General features: G+C 56.6%; 1 protein-coding gene across 1 annotated transcript; it reads left to right on the forward strand.

Annotated features, from left to right (window-relative positions):
• The first annotated feature begins 3,732 nt into the window (after nucleotides 1-3,732).
• LOC123372967 (C-C motif chemokine 19-like) lies at nucleotides 3,733-12,882 on the forward strand. The gene is made up of 4 exons (XM_045021678.1): nucleotides 3,733-3,878; nucleotides 6,967-7,090; nucleotides 9,046-9,142; nucleotides 11,206-12,882. The coding sequence occupies exons 1-4, from the start codon at nucleotides 3,812-3,814 to the stop codon at nucleotides 11,224-11,226; spliced, it is 309 nt and encodes a 102-aa protein (XP_044877613.1). The 5' UTR covers nucleotides 3,733-3,811; the 3' UTR covers nucleotides 11,227-12,882.
• Nucleotides 12,883-23,155: the final 10,273 nt, after the last annotated feature.

Here is a 23,155-nt window from a genome sequence, read left to right on the forward strand (position 1 = left end):
CACTCAAGTGAGAGATCTTGGAGTCACTGTGGATAGTTCTCTGAAAACATCCACTCAATGTGCAGCAACAGCCAAAAAAGTGAACAGAATGTTAGGAACCATTAGGAAAGGGAGAGATAAGACGACAGAAAATATCCTAATGCCTCTGTATAAATCCCTGGTACATCCACACCCTGAATACTGCGGGCAGATGTCGCCCCATCTCAGAAAAGATAGATTGGAATTGGAAATGGTTCAGAGAAGGGAAATAAAATCATTAGGGGAATGGAACAGCTTCCATCTGAGGAGAGATGAAAAGGACCGGGGGTCACCCAATGAAATTAATAGGGAGCGAGTTTAAAACAAGCATAAGGAAGTACACACAACGCACAGTGAACCTGTGGAACTCCCTGCCAGGGGATGTTGTGAAGGCCAGAAGTATAACTGGGTTCAAAAAAGAACTAGATCAGTTCCTGGAGGACGGGTCCATCAGTGGCTATTAGCCCAGATGATCGGGGCACAGCCCATGCTCTAGGTGTCCCTAAATCTCTGTTTGCCAGAAGCTGGGAATGGGTGACAGGGGCTGGATCACTTGATGATTCCCTGTTCTGTTCATTCCCTCTGGTGCACCTGGCACTGGCCACGCTTGGCAGACAGGACACTGGGCTGGATGGACCATTGGTCTGACCCAGTTTGGCCGTTCTCATGTTCTTATGAGCCCTTCCTGACAGGCCGGGCGCAATGCTCATGATCACAATGGTTGTTCTGCAGTGTTCTGCGCCCCGGGGTTTTAATGGGATTCTGTGTTACCTGGTGATTGCTAAAGCCCCAGCTCCTGCAGTCACGTGAGCGCATGAGAATCTCAGCTTGTATTTTTGCCAAAATGTCAGTTCTTCTCCAAGTGCTAACCATGCCCGGACTCGGGGGCACATGCGTACCCACATGGGGACCACACAGCGCGAAGAACCTCCATTTCCTTACCCTTGTGATTGCAGCAGAGGGAGAGAACCATGATCCCTGAAGGCTCAGACCCCAGAAGGGGAGGAAAAAACACCCACCATTCATTGCCTATAAAAATCTCATGCTTGCTATCGAGATCTCGGGAATGTTGGGCCCTGATTCCAGATTGCCGAACGGGTGGGGTCGTGACACTGGTTCTCCTAGGGTTCCCTGCTCCTCACTACCGTTCCTGCTGGCCTCCCTGCTTGCTGGGTGGCTGCAGAAGGCAGAAGGGGCATGGAGCAGGGGCAGCTGATTCCCTGACAAACGGGGGTGAATGTCCGTGGTGGGGATCGTCCCATGATTTTCCTGAGCTTCGGCAAGAGAGTCCAGGTGCCTCAGAGCCGTCACCGATCCTGGAGCATCTCAGCTGCCCCTGCCATTCCCGTCCGCACCCAGCAGCGTGCACAGCCAGTGGGGGCAAACCCTTTGTCCTCCCGGGGACACGCTCCCACCCTCCGGCACGCAGCAGGTCAGTCCAAGCCTGTGCACCATGTAACTCCAGTGACCCTCTCTTGTGAGCGGGGCGTGGGCCTCATGCCGGCCCTCTGCCTGTCCGGGAATGGGACCCAGGAGTACAGGAGCTGGTTGATGGCTACTCCCCCAGACGCTAGCGCCTCCTCATGGCGCAGAGGGGACCATGCAGCCCAGGTGGCTGAGCAGAACCGCGGGGCTGGCCAGGAGAGCCGGGCCGGGTGTGTGGGAGATATGCTAGCAAGGCTGGAAGTGGAGATTTCTGCCGCGCCATGGGACAGTGATAACGGGCATTGCCAGAAAGCTTGGGAGGAGGCAGAGCCTGCTCGTTGGCAGGTCCTGGGCCTGCAATGTCACTGCTCTGCCCAAGAGCCAGCCGCATTTCCCTTTGGCGTCCATGCTGAAGATCCCCAGAGGAGTCGGAGTAAAAAGACTACGCCTGGATCCCCGCGGACTCCCTTGTTTACTTTGCTGTCCGGGAGTTTGCCTTTGTTTCACATAGATTCAGAGACTCCAAGGCCAGACCATTGGGGTCATCTAGTCTGGCCTCCGGTAGAACATGGGCCATAGGATTTCCCTGAAATAATTCCCACTGGAGCCTCTCACTTAGAAAAACAGCCAGTCCGTTTGCCTGGCCTAAAACGCCGAGCTCCGCAGGGCAGGAGCCATTTCTGTACGCTCCTGGTACTACGCCAAGGACACCTCCTCCTGTTACTGACCAGACAGCTCTCGTCCAGGTACGCCTGAGCGTCTGTCACCCGGGATTCCCGGCACAGGCTGCCCACTCGATCTCCCCACCTGCCACCCAAATGCAGGCAGCTCTGGGCTGCAACACGGCAGCTGTGTAACAGCCACCCCGCAGCAACCTCACCCAGCAGCTTGGGACAGGAAGTGAAGGTTGGAATGGCAGGAGGGGCTTGCGGAGGGAGACTGGAATTGGCCAGGACTCTGGGGTTTTGTGCCTCTGCTCTTGGGAAAGAGACCACGGGATCTTCACCACCCGTGAGCCCCTGCTTCCGCCTCGTTCCAGCTGCCCGCACAGCACCCTGGAGCATTGGCTCAGTACCCCCTGGGACGGGCGGGCAGTGCCAGCGTGTTCCCTACAGAACAGCACAGGAGGGCCCAGACTCAGAGGGAAGGGCACCCCCCCACTGGACCCCCAGCACCCCGTCTATCACTCTGGGCTTTCCCATCCAGGCGCTGACCCGGCCCGGCCCCATATACCTGGGGTGCTGCTGGGAGGGTGGGGGGAGCAGCCTCGCACCCGTCCCCTCTTGACGGTTCCAGGTCCTGGAGGAGAATCAGGCCCAGCCAGCTCGCTCTGTGACGGGCGACCCCCGTTCTGCTCCGTCCCCTGGACGGCCCTGGCGATAAGCGTCCTCACCCGGAGCCGTGAGGGGCCAGCCTGGGGGAAGGGTTGGGAGACAGACGTTCGAGGGGAGACCCTGGTCCTGCAGTCGGGCCCCCCGGTGCATAGACCACACAGGGCGCTGGGTGTGGGGAGCACTGGGGAGCACTCCCTAGGTGACAGGCCTGCCCTGGCTGAGGGAGAGGGTCTCAACCCCCTGGGATGTCTACGCTGCCGAGTTCCCCTCTTCCTCGGTTTCCCTCCCTTCTCTCGGAGCGCTTGGCTCTGCAGCGCACGCTGGCCCCAGTGCCAAGGGCAGGGGCCCCCGGCGGCTGAGGAGCGGCGTGGGGGGAACCGTTAGCGAGGACGTTGCAGCCCCTGTGAGCAGGGCCCTGCTGAACCAAGCTGGACCCCTGCCCAGGGGGCTTCCCCGTGCAGCTGACCCGGCCCACCTCCTGCAGCGCCCACAGGCCCTCTGGGCTGGCGTGGCCGTGCGACGAGGCTGGCATCTTGCAATGCACTTTGGGCTGGTTGACGTTTACAGTAAGAGTCCCAGCTTCTTTGGGGGGCTCCAGGGCAGGGCAAAGCCCCCCCCCCCCCCCCGGCTGAGGCTAGACGATGTCATTGGTCCTTCAGCTTAGCCCTGGCTCCAAAGCCACCCCACGTCGCCAGCCTGCCCCCGAGCTCCGGCAGCTTCAGCTGAAATGGGGGCTGAAGCTGAGCTAGCCCCAGCTGTGTTTCTGCAACCCCCCTTCACCAGGCCACGCGGGCTTGCAGAGCCGGCCTGGCGGCAGCTGTCCACAAGCCAGGCTGCCTGAAAGCAAACAAAGCGCCTGGGGAACTGGAACCTGCCCATCTGACTCAGGGCCTCCCCCAGAAGTGAAAGTGAGAGCTGCGATGCTGCGGGATAAATAGAGCCGGAGCAGCAGGATTCACAGAGCTGCAGGCGACCGTGCTGACAGCACCCTCCGTACTCCACCCGGCAGGCTGTGCCTGGGCTCCCGCCCGAGCATGGGGCTGGCTAGAAGTGTGGCTTTCCTCGCTCTGACGGCCCTCTCCCTGTGGAGCTTCCTGCCAGGTGAGATGGACAACTCCCCCTCCCCGGGTTCTGCTCGCCGCAGCCCGGCTCTTTTAGAATGAGGCTGACTGGTTCGTTCGGGATTAGCCAGTTTGGTCTTTGGATGCCTGCTGGCTTTCCAGCTAGGGCATCAACAGATCCGCTGCCGGGGCACCTGAGCACCCCGGGTCCGAATAGTTATCCCCACCGCACCCCGGGAGCTAGGAGATGCCATTAGCCCCCGCAGAGGGGGAACTTCAGTGCAGGGGGGGGGTAAACCTGGCCTTCAATCTCACGGGGAATCACACCCAGCTCTCCCGAGCACCAGGCTAGTGTCCTAACCACTGGGCCACTCTTCCTCTCCCCTCTGCTGCTGTATGGCCCTGCAGCCTTCCAGCACTCACAGGCTGGCCTGTTAGGGTAGGAGCCGGCCCCCTCTAAGTGCCGGCTGGTCCCTCTCCCCGTGTGCGATTGCACCCTGCACTCCAGCCTGCAGCGCAGTGTCCAGTTTATTCTGAAATCTCTCGGGGTTGGGGACTTGAGGCAAATGACCCCCCTGCTGCAGGGGGCAGCAATAGACCCGTGTGCAAATGATGCACGTGCTAGTTGCAAAGGGAGGGACGGCGCTGCCCCCACCCCTCCAGCCCGTGTGCCTGGTGCAGTGAAATGCTGACCTGCAGGGCTGGACCAATAAGGCTCCCCCAGAGCCCCTTCCCTGGGGCATTACTGAGCAGATCCTCATCACGCCTAAGAGGCTGCTGCCATTACTCCCCTTGTGCTGCCATTACTCCCCTGAGGCACAGAGCAGCGACACGACTTGCCCAGGGCCAGACCGTAAGTCTGTGATAGGCTGGCAGTGTTTGACGTCACCGATGGCACAAGGCAGGGGGAGGATCGGGGCCCTGGATGCCTGTGCACGGACGTGTTGTCTGTTGTGAGCATGAGTTTGCGTGTGCAAGGATACGTGTGGCAGGGTGTGAGAGAGAAGGAGACGAGGGGCAGGTATCCTGGCTTCTCTGGGCTTTGGACAGCGCCTGGAGCATTGTGGGCTCTGCTGGAAACAACTGAGAAATAATAATAATCTGTAAAACCAAATCAGAATCCCAGCTGGGCAGGGGAGGGAGGGGTGAGAGCCACAGCAGAGTGGGGAGCGCCGGAGCGCGCCCCATCTCTCAGCCACGCAGACGGCCTCTAAGCCCGCTGGGTGGAAGCAGGGTGAGGGTTCACAGCGGGAAACGCCAGCTGCCCTTTGCATCTCTGGGACACGTCTCTCCAGGTTAGCCTGGTACGGCCTGAGCTAAGAGCGGCCGTCGTCCTTGGTGTTCGAAGAAAGGGCCGAGGAGCAGGACTCCGGGGGGCAGATTAGGGACCCTAGGAAGCAGTTCCTGTGTGGGGAGAATCTGGCCCCAGGCTCCAATCCTGGCTCTGGCACAGGCTTGCTGTGTAAATCAGGACAAGTCACATCACTGCACGGTGCCTCAGTTCCCCTCTATTAAATGGCTGCAGTGGGTAGTACTGAGCCAGCTGCCGGTGCGCTGGGATATTCAGTTAGCTAATAGAACAAGGAGTCCTTGTGGCACCTTAGAGACTAACACATTTATTTGAGCATAAGCTTTCGTGGGCTACAGCCCCACTTCATCGGATGCATAGAATGGAACATACAGACAGGAGATATTTATACACACAGAGAACATGAAAAGGTGGGAGTTGCCATACCAACGCTAAGGGGCTAATTAATTAAGATGAGCTGTTATCAGCAGGAGAAAAAAAAACATTTGTAGTGATAATCAAGATGGCCCGTGTCAGACAGTTGACAAGAAGGTCTGAGGATATTTAACATGGGGAAATAGATTCGATTTGTGTAATGACCCAGCCACTGCCGGTCTCTAGTCAAGCCCAAGTTAATGGAATCTAGTTTGCAAATTAATTTCAGTTCAGCAGTTTCTCATTGGAGTCTGTTTTTGAAGCTTTTCTGTTGCAAAATTGCCACCTTCAAGTCTGTCACTGAGTGGTTAGAGAGGCTGAAGTGTCTCCCACTGGTTTTTGAATGTTATGATTCCTGATGTCAGATTTGTGTCCATTTATTCTTTTGCATAGAGACTGTCCGGTTTGGCCAGTGTACATGGCAGAGGGGCATTGCTGGCACATGCTGGCACATATCACATTGGTAGATGTGCAGGTGAACGAGCCCTGGATGGTGTGGCTGATGTGATTAGGTCCTGTGATGATGTCACTTGAATAGATATGGGGACAGAGTTGGCATCAGGCTTTGTTGCAGGGATTGTTCCTGGGTTAGTGTTTCTGTTGTATGGTGTGCGGTTGCTGGTGAGTATTTGCTTCAGGTTGGGGGGTGTCTGTAAGCAAGGACTGGGCCAGCCTGAAACAAATACTCACCAGCAACCACACACCATATAACAAAAACCCTGTGCCCCCCACCCACCCCCACTCCCGGCCATGCCCACCAGCCTCATGCAGGGCAGCCTGCCCATGTCAGACGGGGCCCAGTGCTGCCCCTGGCAGAGCAGGGCAGGGCTCTCATTGCTCCGTGGCACTAGCTCCCAGGGGCACGCTGTGAGTGCTGACCTGCAAGCGCCGGCTAGCTCTGCAGGGGTGTGAGCACGGTGCTGCATCCAGTGCACTCGGCTGGGAACCAGGAGATTCCGGGCTCTCCCACAGACTGTGCTAATGCCCTTGGCAGGCAGGCTTGTACTGTCACTCCCGGGGGGTCAGCCCTTGTGCCCCCAGCTCCTGGGGCTCAGGTCATCCATGTTTCTCAAGGGCTCGAGATGCCCAGGAGGGAGGGGCAGGGTGAGGGCAGAGAGATCCCCTGGGCTAGGGGGTGTCCCAGAGAGGCCCAGCGCGGAGGCGTTCAGACCCAGCCTGGAGCGAAGCCCTGACTGACCAGGGGGACACATGAGCTGCCACCTCGGGGCTTTGCCATCCCTCATGTCGACAACGCCACAAGAACGGCGCCAGATTGCCCCAGTGAAGAGACAGCTCCAGGACGCTGGACTCTTGCTGGGACCCGGCTGCCCCCTACTCTCTGCCCCAGCGGCCGTGCCCTTCCCTCTGCCCTTTGCCCAGCGCTCCCATCGCTTTTCTCTTCCAGCATCCAGCAGCAACGACGCCCTGGACTGCTGCCTGAGAACCAGCCACGTCCCCATCCCCCGCAAGATCGTGCTGGACTACGTGGTGCAGCGGATCCCCGACGGCTGCCCCATCCACGCCGTGGTGTGAGTCCCTCGCGCCGAGCTCTGGGGAACGCCGGCTGGGGGCAGAGTGACGGGGATACTCTGGTGGTGCTGGGGGCATGAGGGAAGTCTGGCTGGGTTGGGACATGGGGAGAGAAGACACAGCTCAGATACCAGGGGGATGGGCGCTGGGTAGAACAAAGCCGGGAACCCAGAGAACTTCCAGAGGCTCCTTCTCCAGCCCCCTGAATCCAGAGATTTTTCCTGCCACTAGCTCCACCCTGCCCAGCTCCTGCGCCCCAGCTCTCCTGCAGGATGGCACTGACCAGGGTGTGGGCCAAGCGCAGGACCCCACCCACCCCGTGGTGACTGCCAGAGTCCCCCAGCACTCTGCGAGCTTTGCCGTTGCTCTGAGAATCCTCCCCCCCCGCTGCAATGGGAGGGAAGGGGGCAGGACGTGGCACTAGAGGAGTATCTCAGCATGTGGGGGGAGAGAGTCCAGCTGGTGATTAGCACAATAAGTCTCCCCTTCGCCAGCCCTCCCGATCCCATTAACAAGCCAAACCTCACGGCCCCAGGCAGCAGGGAAACCGACCCTCCCCAGCCTGCAAACAGGGAAACTGAGGCCCAGGCGGTGCTGTGCCCCCAGGGGCCCAGCGATGCTGGGCAGGGCTAGCCATGGAAAGCAGGTCTCCCGACGGGCAGCGTTAAGCACAAACCGCGCCCCCTGTCTATCCCTGGAGCGTGTCCAGTGCTGGTCCCGGGCCCTGCTGGGCTCCGACCCACAGGTAGATGCTGGCGCCTGCCAGGAGGGAGCTGTGGCCTGTCCCTATGCCAGGGCCTGGGCACGTTGCTGAAGGGATCCAGAGGTGGCCAGGAGGTGTCGTTTACACCTCGTTCTGGCCTCCCCCCGTGCAACGCACACCAGCCTCTCAGCCTGGCCCCCGGCCATTGCTCAGCGCTGGGAGTCAGGGGTGTGTGTGGGGGGTCGGATCACTGCTGTGAGCAAAGGGATTTGGGGGGCAGCCAGCCAAACGAGGGGCTTTGCAGCCTCCTTTCGCACTCGGCCAGGGTGACCCACGGCTGTGCAGGCAGCCGGGAGCACAGAGCTCTGCTGGAGCGTGGCCTAGGCAGCTCCCCCCAGAGCCCATCCTGCTCCAGGCCTGAGCCGTAGGCCTCTGCAGCCGGGGAGAGTTCGGCTTCCTTCTGCACACGCCCGGCGCCGCCCGGCGCGCCGAGCACCACAAGAGCTGAGCGCGAAGGGTCAGAGCCAGCCTGGGGCCACCCCAGTGACTCCCCAGCCGATGGGCCAAGCTGGATTTCAGCTCCTCTTACGCTACCACTGTCGGTTCCCAGCCCGAGCGGCTCTGGCTTGCCAGCTGGAGTCAGTCGTGGGGAGCCTCGGACAGCTGGGAGCCTGGGTTCGGACAATTCGCCCAGCGTGAGGCTGGAATGGGGCTGGGTCCCAGAGAACAGGCCGTCTCCTGCGGGATCCTGGGCAGGCGCTCAGGTTAGCCAGGGCAGGAATATCATCGCGACAGCCTCTGCCCGGGGCTGGCACCATTTCTGCTTCTGACCTCGCCGCAGCCCCAGCGGACAGGGCAGCCTATTGCTGTACAAAATGCTGGATTCAGTCCCTTGCTCTGCCGCTGACTCCCAGGGCGACCCTGGGCAAGTCACTGGGGGGCTGGTGCCTCAGTTTCCCCCGGGTGCAATGAGGATAACAGGCCTTGCGGGGGGCTGTGAGAAGAAAAGCTTTAAAGCTTGTCATTAACCGGGGTGCTCCGGCTGTGGCGCACCAGCCCTTCCTGGGCCAGCCGCGCCAGCTGTAGCCCGACTTGCGGCCAGCAGGGAAGGCCCCGTAGGCTGCAGCACCTGGAATGACAGCGTGCCAGGGGGTGGCTCCAGGCGGAGGAGCGGGGAGCGTGGCAGGGAGGAGGGGTTGATGCGGCGCGTCCTGTTCAGCTGTCCCCGTCTGTTTCCTTGCTGTGCGTTAGGTTTATCACCGTGAGGGGGAAGCAGCTCTGCGCCCCTCCGCATGCCCACTGGGTGCGGCGTCTGACGGACAGGCTGGACAGTGGGTACCAGAGCAAGGTAAGACCCGGGCAAAGCCCACGGGCACCGGGCGAGCAGCAGAGGCACCAGCTAGTCAGGGCGGGGCAGACACTGGCGAGGCGTCGCCCCCTCCACGCTGGGCACAGGATGCTGGGATGCTCCCAACTGCTCACCGCCCCTTACGGCACTAGCTGCACGGTCACGCTCGTGGGGGTCATTCCCGCATAAGCTGGGGAAACCCTAAAGCCCCCTGTGCCCCAAGAGAGGGACGTACAGCCACGGTGCCAGCACCGAGCTGGGGGAGAGCAGGAGCTCCGTGGCATCGGAGCAATCCACGGGCAAAGCAGCTGGGAGCCCCCCTGCCGGGTCAGTGCAGTAGCCCAGGGGTTCTCAAACCGGGGGTCACAAGGTCATTACATGGGGGGTCGTGAGCTGTCAACCACCACCCCAAACCCTGCTTTGCCTCCAGCAGTTATAATGGTGTGAAATATATAAAAAGTGTGTTTAATTTGTAAGGGGGGGGCACTCAGAGGCTCGCTGTGTGGAAGGGGTCACCAGTCCCCTTATGCCGTTTCCTTCTCTACCGCTGGCTGAGGTGGCTCGCGACTGTGAGGGCCTGTCGGGGCAGAGCCCCCAGCCTGCGCTGTTTTTGGGGGTTAGATTTCACCTCCCCAGGAACATGTGAACCCCTGGGTCTCTCCATGGAGTCCCAGACAGTCCCCACAGACACTCCAGCCTGGCCTGCCACCCAGGCAAGCTGGCCTAGCGAGACACGGTCACGTACCCCAAAGAGCCCCAGATAGTCCGGTTCCTCCCGGTGCCAGTCCCACACCTCTCACCTCTCACAGCAAAGGCAGCGCCGGCAGCCAGCCCTGCAATCAGCTAACAAAAGGGTTAGTAACTAGAACAAAGAAACAACAGAGAGTTACCTACGGGGCAAAGCAAGGGAACACAGACACACAAATGAGTTACCAGCTCCGGTTTCTCAAGGTGACAGAGCTGTAGTAATCTGCCCATATACAATGGCTTTCCGGGCGGACTCAGGGTAACCCTGGGGGATCTCTGCCTCAGTTCAGTGTCTCTGGCCGGGGAGAGTTCAGACAGCAAAGCGAATACATTTTCTTGTGACCTGTTTTATCTTTCACATTTAGCCTTCCAGTCCCTGAGCAGAGCTCCCTTGTACTGCAGCAGGGGCCATTCTTCAGCCCTTTGTGTTGCGATGTTCCTCACTGGCCTCTTTAATCTTCCTAGGGTGGCAGGAGGGACCATTCCTAGGCCTGGGTTCCCAAGCTCAGAGCAAACATTTTCACAGTGACAAAGCACAACTGACCTACGTCCTTACAGCCTGGCACGCAGCCGTTCCACCGGGGATTAGTGCAGAGCGCGACGTACGAGCCTTCCACGGAGTCTAAGCACCCAGCACACCTAATGTCAGACTAATGCCTATTTCAGCCAAACTAACATACAGCTGAGCTGCTTTGGGTTCCCGCTGTGAGTTTGCCAGTGCTGGCACCTGCTTTACCAGCAGAGAACCATAGAATCATAGAACATCAGGGTGGGAAGGGACCTCAGGAGGTATCTAGTCCCACCCCCTGCTCAAAGCAGGACCAACCCCAACTAAATCATCCCAGCCAGGGCTTTGTCAAGCCTGACCTTAAAAACCTCTAAGGAAGGAGATTCCACCCCCTCCCTAGGGAACCCATTCCAGTGCTTCACCACCCTCCTAGTGAAATAGTGTTTCCTAATATCCAACCTAGACCTCCCCCACTGCAACTTGAGACCATTGCTCCTTGTTCTGTCATCTGCCACCACTGAGAACAGCCGAGCTCCATCCTCTTTGGAACCCCCTTTCAGGTAGCTGAAGGCTCCTATCAAATCCCCCCTCATTCGTCTCTTCTGCAGACTAAACAAGCCCAGTTCCCTCAGCCTCTCCTCATAAGTCATGTGCTCCAGCCCCCTAATCATTTTTGTTGCCCTCCGCTGGACTCTCTCCAATTTGTCCACATCCTTCTTGTAGTGGGGGCCCCAGAACCGGACACAGTGCTCCAGATGAGGCCTCACTGATGCCGAAAGCGTCACCCTTTCCTTCTCTAATTCCCCAGAACAACCTCTGGAGCAAGTAGACCCGGAGGAGCCTGCAGCTGGCCCACGGCCCGGCGATGGGAAAGGGGCTGAGAGATGATCGTGATGCCTGCGAGTTCTGCATTCCCCTTTCAGCGCGTCCGGCTGCAGGGCGAGCAGCTTCCAGCTCCTTGGGACTGAATCTGGTGTGACCGCACTGCCTCCCCTTGGAGATCCCCGCTTCCTGCTCTCTGCTCTCTGCTCTGCCCTGGGGAGTCTCCCTTGGCTTCTGTGATTTGTCAAGCTGGGTGCTGCGGGGCTGGGGGAGCGCCCCAGGCCTGCCAGCTGTGAGCGACACAGGGCGTGCCGGCTGGCACTGCTCTGAGCGGAACCCGCTCCAGACCGAAGCGCTCTCGCGGTGAGCTGGGCTCCTCCACAGCGCCTGGGTGGGCCCTTGCAGCACCCCCGGGAATTAGGGCGGTCTCTGCTCTCTTTAACTCAGCCGTGGCAGGTGGTGACTGACGGCTGGTACAGCCTGGCTGGCTGTGCCGGGGCCACGATGTGAGATGAGTTTGGTAGGTCTCGGCTCAGCCCCTAATGGGCAGGTGCCCACATTAGAGACACCACAACTGGCACTGAATGGCCCCCTTGTGGGCAGCAGACCATGGACTGAATGGGCCACAGAGACTGAACTCTTGTCAGCCCAGAGGGGTCTCAGCAGGGCAGGGAGCAGTCACACGGGGAGGGAGCCTGCGCTGTCCTGTCCTGGCTCTCCTGGCCTGCCAGTCCGGCCCCCTTCTCTGTTCCCTGCAATCCCCTCCCAATGTAGGCAAATTTGGGCACAAAGCCTCTTTTTCTTTTTGCCAACCCCACGCCGGCCGGCCTGCCCGGTGCCACCTGTCCGCGAATGCTTCTGTACCGAGCTGCCAGGGCAGCGCCACGGCAGGCACCGAGGGGAACCCCAGGTGGGCACTTTTGCAGAGCCACTTCCGGGTGGTGAGTGCGTGGTGGGTAACGCATGGCGGCGCTGGCCCTTGGCGATGCGTCGGGCTGGCCTGGGGGGGGGGGGGGTTCAGTTCCATCCCTTTAAAGCCACCAGGGCTTTTCCTTCCCTGAGCAGCTTAGCGCTGAGGTGGCCATGCCAGGGCTGGCCAGATCCAACGGGTGAGGAGAGGAGATGGAGGGCGGCGAAAGGCCAGGCGAGACGCGTGTTGGTACCTGGGCTGCGGCCTTGCTCCAGTTTTTAATTAACAATAAACTGGGACGTGTGGCCAGCCCCTGGAGCTTAGGTCAGGCCGGGGGCGAGATGGGCAGGAGCCGCGTTTGGCAGAAGGGGTGGACAGAGGAAAGCAGCGTTGTACCGTGTCCGGATCGGGCAGCCCAGGTATTGGAAGCAGCATGAGATAAGGCCTGGGTCAGCCAGGAGAGGAGGGGAGAGGGACTGGCCCCCCCTCAAGTGAATGACAGGCGGGCAGCCCGCCATGGCCGGCCATTCCCAGGCAGGAGCGGGTTTCTCCTTCCCAGCAGAGACTCCGGGGCCCCCAGGGCTCCTCTGCTTTTCTGAATCAGACTGAGCTTGGCCTGTGGCTCGACGCCCCCGGCCGGGTGTGAGCAGCAGTCAGCAGCCCCAGGCAATTGCCGCTGGCTCTGTTTGCTGTTCTGAAACACAGGGGAATTCGCGCCTTCTCGCTCTCTCGCTTTCTCTTGCTCTCTCGCGCTCTCGCTCCTTCTCGCGCTCTCGCTCCTTCTCGCTCTCTCGCGCTCTCGCTCTCTCGCTCTCTCGCGCGCTCTCGCTCCTTCTCGCTCTCTCGCTCTCTCACTCCTTCTCGCTCTCTCGCGCTCTCTCGCTCCTTCTCGCTCTCTCGCTCTCTCTCGCTCTCTCGCTCTCTCGCGTGCTCTCGCTCTCTCTCGCTCTCTCGCTCTCCCTTTTTTGGCTGTGATCAAAATGATTTTTTAAAATAAAACCCCCCGAACTGTACAGACATTCCTGCTTGTGTTTGGGGCACAAACCCTGCTGGGCCGAGGGGAGGGGGCTCTGGGGCTGGGCCAGTCCCTGCTTGTGGAGGGGAATGCGTCAAGCATTGGGGTCCGGTTCTGTGGGGAAGACACAACGCCCATTGGACCTGGGCCCCAGACTGCCCTGGAAAATCTCCCTCTCCCCCAGGAGCTCTCAGCACCCAGCAGTGCCGGTAGCACCTGCCCGTGTGCTTGCTGACGCTTGCCTCACAGCACTGTGCTGCAGAGGAGGGACGGGCAAAGCCCCCGGGGTGTTGCGTCGTGGAGACCTACCCAGCCCATTCCCCAGCCCCAGCAGCCCTTCAGAGCCAGCTTTGCTAGCAGCTGCCCCACAGTGGCACCCCCCGGATCAGGCCGGTCTGGGCTCTGAGGCCCCCGTGCAACAAGACACCTCAGCACTTGTGTAACTTGAAATGCAGAGCCAGAGTCTCTCTGCCAGGCATCCCCTGCATAGACTAAACAGGCCTCCTGACACGGGGCAGGGCCCCCGTCGCTGTTACCCACATAACGAGATAAGAATACTTAGGGACTGTCAAAAACCTTGAGGGACGGGATCATTCTCCTCACCCTACAGTGGGTAAACTGAGGCACAAAGCTTCATGCCAGCACCAGAGCGCAAGGCTTCTGATGCCCCAGGCCCAAGGTAGAACTGGACAGCTGCCAGTTAGTCGGTGCAGCCTGAGCTCGCGTTACAGCCAGTGCCTGGAATCACACCTATCAGCCAACCGGTTAGCCTGGACCTGGTGCCCAGTGCAGGGTTGTTCTAATCTCCAGGGCCGGACAGAGGAAGGAGCCTTACACGCCGCTCCCCATGGCCCAACCCACGTTCAGCAGTACAGCAGCTCTCCGAACAGAAGCGAATTGTTAAGCACTGATGAGTTTTAATGCACACGAACACCCCTCAGCCCCTGCCCAGTGGCCTTATAAACTGACATAAATCCAGTAAGAGGCAGACGAAGCTTGGCCATAAAAATGCCCCAAGAGATGCAGAGCGGCTTAAAGCTGATGTGGGTTAGCGGCAGATGCCCCCCCTACGCAGGGCACCAAGAAATCCAGTGTGATGGTGAAGACCAAGCTATAGTCTCTAGACACAAACCCCAGACATGTTTTTAGGAGCAGCAGAGCGAGCCCTGGCAAAGGGGAGCAGGCCGGCATGTGGATCCAGCCCTGTCTTTGGAACGTAAGAACACAAGAACAGCCACCCCGGCAGGGCAGGGCCGGCCCACAACATTTTGGCACCTGAGGCAGGGAGCTCAAATGATGCCCCCATGCCCCCTCGCTTGGGGCAAAACCTTGAAAGGTCTCAATTCTGCCTTCTTCCTGTTCTCCTCCTCTCATGGTCCTGCTCTGCTACCTACCCCAATAAAGGAGAACTAACAACTTAAAATGCCTTGTTCAAAAATTTTAAGCAACACTTAACTTTCAAACACCTGAACAGCAAATGTGACTTTTCTTGTCTGCATAGTAAACACTGGCATTTGTATCTGTTTGAATAATCAAAGTGGTGCTTTCCATGCCTTCTTGGCTGCAAAGATTTGAACTGCTTCCTGCAAGTTCACAGTCTGGGCCAGCTCATGCCCTGTTGAGATGGTTGCAAGGCCGACCAGCCTCTCCTGTGTCATTGTGGAGCGTAGATGTGTTTTTATTAACTTCAGCTTGGAGAAGCTGCGTTCTCCACTGGCAACAGTTACAAGAAGTGTTAGAAGTATGCGCAGAGCAACAAAAGCATTTGGAAAGAGGGTGGTCATCTTATTTGTGCACATATAGTCCAGAACAGCCTTTGGAGTTGATCCTGCTGAAATGTATCTTGAAAGGGCTTTCGGTTCATCACCTAAATCACTCGCATCAATATCGCACATGTCATCATGTGTCAACACTGTCTCTAGTGCCTTGCATTGCTGGTGTAGGTCTTCTTCAGGTATAGGGAGGAGTTTTGGAATATCGTACAACATCCCAAATATACGCTGTGTTCCTTGAGCTGCATGAAATGTTCTTCAACTGACTGTATTGCACAATCTAGCACCTGGTTAAAGAATACAACTTTGAATTGTTGTTTGGGGTCTCTTGTGGGATTATCCCCTGCCTCGTAATCAAAATGTCGTCGTCTTCGGTGACTCTTGTATTCTTGAATGGGTGGGAAAATAGCTTCAGTGTGAAGTTCCTCTGCCAACTTCTGTGCACCCTCAGAACGTTTTGAAATCCCTCATCTGACCGGTCAGACTGTAGGTCTGACTTTGCTTTGTCCAGTTGTTCCATTGCTCCAGACATATCAAGGTTAACACCTTGGAGTCTCTTGCTTACAACATTTATTTCAAACAGTGTCATGCCACAACACTAAGCCACACAGAAATTTGAAGTTATGTATGTGTCTGGTGATTCCATTTCCCTCTCCCACTGTTCTCCCGCAAACAGTTCCTGTCATAGCATTATCCTCCCTAATGGCAACTATGGCATCATCTATCTTCCCAATTTGGTGTTTGATAGGCTTTATCGCCTCCACTCGACTTTCCCATCGTGTGGCACTCAGTGGTTTCAGTGTCAGAGAGGATGTTCCCAGATGTTGCTTCAAAATTTGCCATGGATGAGTTGATGCAGAGAAAAATACATAGATGCTTTGAATTACATTAAAAAATTCAGCAGCCTCACTAGAAGCTGATGCTGCATCACTGACCACTGAGTTCCGTGAATGAGAACGGCATGGGACAAAAATAGCTCGAGGGTTTAACTCTCGGATCCGTGTCTTTACTCCTCTGTTCTTTCCTCTCTTGTTGGCACCATTATCGTAGCCCTGACCTCTCACGTCAGCTATCGCAATTCCTGTATCTTCCAGCTTTTTAAGAAGCACATTTGTCATCCCAACTCCTGTAGTATCATCAATGTCAATAAATTCTAGAAAATGCTCTCTGACAGTCACCATGGCAGGGACATTTCCACTAGGTTCTGTTGTTGTTACAAACACCATTAAAGTCATTTGTTCCGTACGGCTGCTGTCAGGTGTGCAGTCCAGAATAACAGAGTAATATCTTGCTGACTTCAGATCTGCCACAATTTTCTGTTTGACTTTTGTTGCCAGTAACTGTCTGATCTCATTTTGAATTGTTTTTCCAAGGTAGTGGTGTGTGTACATTTCTTGGGTGGTGACTCTTCTGAGATGCTCCTGGAGTACAGCGTCAAACTCAGCCGTCAGCTCCACAACTTTAAGGACGTTTCCATTGTTTGGCACATACAGCTGATCTGAAGTGCCATGCAGTGCTAGGTTTTGGATAGCAAGTATTCTCACAATGGCAGTGAGCCTTTTCAGAACATTTTGCCAGTGAAGAGACTCTGATGCAATCTTCTCTTGATGCGGATCATCTACGGTGGCCTTTAACCTTAGTCTCATCTCAAGCTCTTTCCACCTATGGAATACTGTCTGGTGATTTGCTGTACATTTCAAAGAGAGACGAACACAGTGATGTTACTATGTTTACAGTTCATCTAAATGTTAATATGTCCTTTTGATGTCTGAATCAATAGCTATAGTGACAGAGAGGAACTGTCTGTTTACATGGTTAGCATCTAACAAGATATGAGTACACACATACCACTATAAATCTTTTACCTCTAATTGCTAACAATGTCAGTTTGCATTTCAAAGTTCTAGCCTATCTGCCATGGAATGGCCCCAATTACCATTTACATACTGGTTTACCATCTCGCTAATGGTTGACTCTGGGTGAATTATTCTGCAAGCAGCTTAACCCTTTCTGGCCATGGGTCACATTTTGTATAAGACTCGTTGCAATTATAGAATAGTGGTAGCAGCATGGTCATATTTTAATTCGATAACGTCACACCCGGCTTCTGGCAGTCAGAGGCTTAGGGACACCCGTAGCATAGTGTTGCATCGCTGGCCATCTTGGCTAATAGCCATTGATGGACCTGCCCTCCATGAATTCATCTAGTTCTTTTTAGAACCCAGTTATACCTTTAGCCTTCACAACACCCCCTGGAAGTGAGTCCCACAGACTGTGCGTTGCGTAAAGAAATATTTCCTTGTGTTTGTTTTAAACCTGCTGCTTGTTAATTTCCTTGGGGAACCCCTGGTTCTTATGCTACTGGAAAGGGTAAATATCACTTCCCTTTTCATTTGCTCCACACCAGGCATGATTTTATAGACCTCTGTCATATCCCCCTTAGTCGTCCCATTTCTAAGCTGAACAATCCCCGTCTTTTTACTCTCTCCCCGTGTGGAAGCGGTTCTGTGCCCATAATCATCTTTCTTGCCCTTCTCTGCACCTTTTCCATTTCAGAGCTATCTTTTTTGAGATGGGGTGACCAGATCTGCACACAATATTCAAGGTGTGGGTGTACCAGGGATGTACATAGGAGCATAATGGTATTTTCTGCCTTATTATCGCTCCCTTTCCTTATGGTCTCTGCTGCATCAGGGCTCTCTCTGTCCCAGAGATAAGCACTCAACCCCTGGTCCGGCATCATCCCATTGACCCACTCACATGCTCACAGCTAAGCATGTGATTAAGTGCTCTGCTGGAGCAGGGCCAGCGTGCCCAGCACCTCGCACCGTTAACCCCAAGAGCCTCTCCTGGTTTTGGCACAGCTCTTCCAGCAAGGAAGGTTGGGGTCCCCCCAGCAGAACTTCAGGGTGAGTGAGCCCAGGTTCCTGCCCCAGCGGGCACAGCAGCAAGGCAATGACGCGCTGCCCCTGCTGGTGTCTCGGCTCTTGCGGGCTGGCACAGCAAGGGGCATTGGCAACTTGCCTGCTGCTTCTAGAAATCCACCTCCCCGAACGTGCCCCCCTGCTGGGACCAGGAGGGGAGTGGGAGAGCCCCAGAGCTGCCAAAGCAAAGCCAGGGGCCTGGAACCGTCAGGCCTCAGTTATTTTCCTTTCACGCTTACTGTGTTTATCTTGGCGACTGCTCCCATGCAGAACCTTCCTCCACCTCCTCCTCGGGTTAGGATTGCTGATGCTGGCCCCATAGCCAGAGAGCAGGGACTGGGCTGGGAAAAGCATTAACAATGACATATCCCTGCCTTGGGGAAAGCCGCCAGAATCACAGGCGCTCAGATACCATGGTGATGGGCCTGAGCAGGACAGAATCTACCAGCACCGAATACAGGGGATTTCGCAGGCCAGGAAACACAGGCTTAGGGCAACATTTTCAAAAGCACCTAACTGATTTAGGAGCCTGAATCCCATTTTCAAAAGTGACTCAGGTTCTTGGCCATCAAGTCTCATGGGAAGCCAATGAGGCTTCAATTCCAATTTTGGATTTCTATGGGGGTAGGCACCTGGGCACTTTTGCAGTTCCCACTAGGAATCCAGCTTCATCTTTAAAAATCTGGCCTTGAGTCACTTTTGAAAATACGGTTTAGGCGCTTTTGAAAATATTACCGTTAATCTGCTCTGGCTGAGCTGGAGAGTTCTAGAACATTCCCCACCTCCCTCTCCCCGCCCCCTCTCATCGCATGGCACAGACACAGCTAGATACTGAAACAAGGGCACGCACACGCGCCTTTGAATTCCAAATGGCTCTCTGTTATACATGTGCCTTTGCAGTCACTGCTCTGGAGCACTGGTGCAAAATGCCAGGTTTGTTTGCACAAATGTCTGGAGAACGGCTGCTCGTTTTGTTGTTATTTATTAGTTTAACGAAGCCCAAATGTATCCAAGGTGCCTCTTAAAATGCATGTGAACCGGGATATGTACAAGTCAACAAGACCCATTATTTAGTCACTGTTCACTATTCGCAATTTCATAGACTATCAGGGCTGGAGGGGACCTCAGGAGGTATCTAGTCCAACCCCCTGCTCAAAGCAAGACCAATCCCCAACTACATCAGAATTTGCTATTGACCAGTTGTTATTCCCAAAACATTTCGCCCACCCAGGCAGGGGCTTAGCTCATGCGTGGGGCTGGTTGAAAATCTTCCGGTGGAATTTTTCCCCTTGGACATACTGTTTCACTGCAATTGAAACATTCTGTGGGAACCTGTTGATTTCAATGAAATTTTGCTTAGAAATCCAATTGAAAGGAAGCTTTTAGAGAACGTCCAAGTGTTCTGATTTGACATTTTTTAACAGAACATTTTGATTATTTTGTTTTGAAAGAACTTCTTTTGAAATAGCCTAGCACGGACTGTCGGAAGGTCGAAACTGGAACACGATGTTTAGCTTCACCCCGCAGCGATTTCTTGTCAAACATTTCATTGTGCAGGAAAGTTGTAAAATCTCCGTTTGGGCTGCAGTGTCGGCGATTTGGGGCTCCGTTTCCTAGTGGTCACAAGCCTCCAGAGGGCAGGATTTGAAGGCAATGGGGCTGCCCAGGGGTCACTGCCGGCCCGGTTTAGCCGGCAGAACGTCTGTTGCTGGGGTTAGTGCCTGAAAAGGGCAGAGTCTGGTTTGGCTCTGAGCCCAGGCTGCGGCTGCAGGGCCGGTGGTTAGAAAAATTCCTCTTTTTGCATGTGAAATGGGCCCAGCGGATGCAGAAATCACAGAGAGGGCAAGTGGACAGCAGCCCCACAACGCCAGTCACTTTCCAGAGCCGGACTCCCCTTCAGTGCGGCAGACAGCGCCCCCCGTGGTAGATGTGAGGAGAGGGAACCATTTCATTTGCCCCCAAACTGACTTCCTAGTGAACAGGAAATGCCAGACTGGTGCCAACCCTGGGTCCCCGCTAGCCCAGCGTCCGGTCTCTGACCGCGGCCAGAGCCAGCTGTTTGTAAGGAAGGTGCAAGAATCCCTGAAATGGGTAATTATGGCACAACCATCCTTGGGTTTTACGGTTAACCAGGAGCTGTGAGCGTGGCACATGGGAGTAATTCGTAAAGCCAACAACGTCTGAGGACTTAAAAACTGGCCATTAGCAGGCGGCGAATCTCAGTGTGACTCTACCTGCTGCTAGGCTGAACAAACAGAGCCCCCCGCCCCCGCCTGCAGCTGTTCCCACTGACCCTACGCACGGCCGAGGAGCCACAGAGTGACCAGCCTGGACTCTCATTATGGGCTTGATTTGCCCTGCTGCAGATTGAGCTTCCAGCCAACGTAAGGGGACGGTTGCCCCCTTACTGACATTCAGTGGGGGTGTTTTGATTGACTAGCTCCCAGCACTAAAAGATTGGGGAGAGGCCAGTGCTCCAGGTCAGCCTCAGCCTCTGAGCCTGATTGACAGGGCGGGCAGGCTACTCAGGGAGTCAGGAGGCCGGGTGGGTCCCATCCACCGGGTGAGCTGGAATTGCCTGGGGCAGACGGAGGGGGGCAGAGCTAAGGGGAGAGCAGGGGCCTGAGCTGAGCTGGGGAGCAGAGCCAGGCCAGCCAGAGGGGCCAGAAAAGCAGCCCAGGAAGCAGGTCAGAGCTGGGAGCAGAGTCACGGAAGCAGCCCCCGGAGCAGACCTGTCCTGTGGGGAGAGCTTCAGCCACAGAGCCAGAGACGCAGCCCAGGGGGAGCAGATCCTGCCCTGGGAGCAGAGCTGCAGCCACAGAGCCAGAGACGCAGCCCAGGGAGAGCAGATCCTGCCCTGGGAGCAGAGCTGCAGCCACAGAGCCAGAGGATCCAGAGAAGCAGCCCTGGGGGCTGGAGGCAGAGCAGCAGCCTCAGTGCTAAGGCCGAGTGGAGCCGGAGTTAGAACAGTGGAGCTGGGGCTGGCGCTGGAGCAGTCTGGAGCTGGGTACGGTGAGCAACTGGGGCCAACCAAGGGGGACCCTGGGCAAAGGGCCCAGCACAGAAAGACACCCCCAGCCAAGGGTCCTTGCAGGCCAGCCTGGGAGGGGGTTTTAACCCGGCTGGGGGCTGGTGCTGGGAAGAAGGGTCCCACCACCCAAAGCCCGGAGGTGTGTGGCCACCACCATTGCAAGTGTCCAACCCGCAGCATCCCTGCGGCACAGCCAGGGCCTGAGCGGGAGGCCTGGGACCTACAAGTGTAAGCAGAGTCGGGATGAGCTCTACCCTGACATCTGGCGGTGAATTATGGCGAGTGTGGAAAAGAATTTCAGGAGCTGATCTTGTTTGCATAGGCACACCCACCCCGCCTAGCATAGCCCACGGCAGCCTAAAATGGTCACTTTGACAGCTGTGGGATCCCCAATTTCTCTGTTATTGGGGCAGGAGGAATAAAGTGTTGTTACCCTGATTATGTGAATGAAGGACTATGAGACTGTTTTATGACAGAGGATCTCACCATCAACTAAGTAGCACTCGCTAGACAAGGGACATGGGTGCCAAAACCCAGTGGAAGGGGGGGAGGGGGGGAGAAGAGGGATTGGTGCACGCACGCACGCACGCACGCACGCACGCACGCACGCACGCACGCGATGGTGTGGGCCCCTTTTGAGGGTCTGGAACACCAATTGCACCTCTTCCTCTCTCCACTGTTGAAGAGCAGAGCTAATTTTGATTCCATTAGGAGTCCATTTAGAGGCTGCTGAGCTGAATTCACTTTGGGCCAATGGTGCACCAGCACTGGGGCTCCCCTACTACAGGCTGAAATCACTAAAAGAGCTAAGCTTACTGAGCTGAGATCACTGAGTGCTGTGTTAACTAGTGGGGGAGCCTGAAGCTCTATTGCCAAGTGGCTGGCAGAGCGGAGCAGTTGCAGCGTGGTTGGAGCAGCCCATGGAACAGTGAGCGGAGCGAAGCCGAGCTGAGCAGTTTGTGGGACGGTTGAAGCGGCCCACGGAACAGTGAGCAGAGCAGAGCGGTTTGCGGGGATGACTGGAGCGGCTCACGGGTCGGCTGGAGGAGCGGCACAGCTGGTGGAGTGGAGCCAGTCGTGGTGAAGGCTGCAGCAGAACTCCACGGAGAGGCGGGGCAGTCAGCCCCAGCCCACGTAAGGTGCCCCTTAACACCCCACGTGCCTCCCCCCATTTCCACCCAGGCTAGGGGGGGGTAAAACTCTGCAGATGAACTTTTGAACTCTGGGGCTGCACTGACCAGGGACAGAGACTTCTGGGTTGTTGGACTTTGGGGTGATTGGACTTAAGACCCTGAGGGGAAAGGACATTGCCAAACTTACTTGGTGGGTCTTTTGCTCATGGTTTGTGTTATGAATCCTGTTTGTGGGGTTTCCCCAATATGACGCCACATTGTTTCCCTCCTTTATTAAAAGGTTTTTGCTACACTCAGACCCCGTGCTTGCGAGAGGGGAAGTTTTGCCTCCTAGAGGTGCCCGGGGGGGGGGGGTAGGTAATTGTCCCAGGTCACTGGGTGGGGGCTCGAGCCGGTTTTGCATTGCGTTATTGAAATGGCCCCCCTGGCTACTGAACTCGGCCCTTGTTGCTGCCAACTCAGCGGGGCAGAAGGGTTACACAAGGAACAGGCAGTGAAGCGCCCTGATGTTCCAGAGACACTGTTTGTGCTGTTCCCTGCCACAGAGCAGGGTGACGTGGTTTCCTTTAACCTTTCCCCGTTTTCCTTATTCTTTTTTAAATTAATTGTCAATTAAACAACTTGTATTTGCTTTAAATTGTATGAAATGATCAGTGGGTCAGGGAGGTGCCCAGTGCAGAGGGACTACCCCGGAGTGGGGACACCCTAGCCCCTGTCCTAGGTGACCACAGCAGGTTTGGGGGTCGAGCGCCCCAGGAATCCTGGGCCCAGCCTTGTTGGGGTTACAAGGACTCTGCCAGACAGGAGAGCGGCAGGGGAGCCCTCGAGGGCAGGGAGGCCTCTGGGTAAAGGAAGTGGGAGCGAGGACTCGGATCCTTCCGCTCGCCCACTTCACCGGGGTGGTGCAGAAACCGGGGAAGTTTCCCACAATAGCGGGACCATCCCTCGCTTACACCTGCACTAAATCCCCTGGACCCCCCCACAAGGAAGCCCTGCCCCCGACCTCCCTGTCCCCGTCAGTGAACTGGAGATGGGAACGCTGCCCCCCTCGGCTAAGGCTTGGCGATCTCGGGCTGGTCCGTGCCGAGGGCCTGTGTTGCCCTGGGGAAGACTTTCTGCTCTCAAGCTGGATGATGTGCAGCGACAGCCTC

Source organism: Mauremys mutica, chromosome 6 (genome assembly GCF_020497125.1).
Source record: "Mauremys mutica isolate MM-2020 ecotype Southern chromosome 6, ASM2049712v1, whole genome shotgun sequence".
Classification (NCBI taxonomy): Eukaryota; Metazoa; Chordata; order Testudines; family Geoemydidae; genus Mauremys; species Mauremys mutica.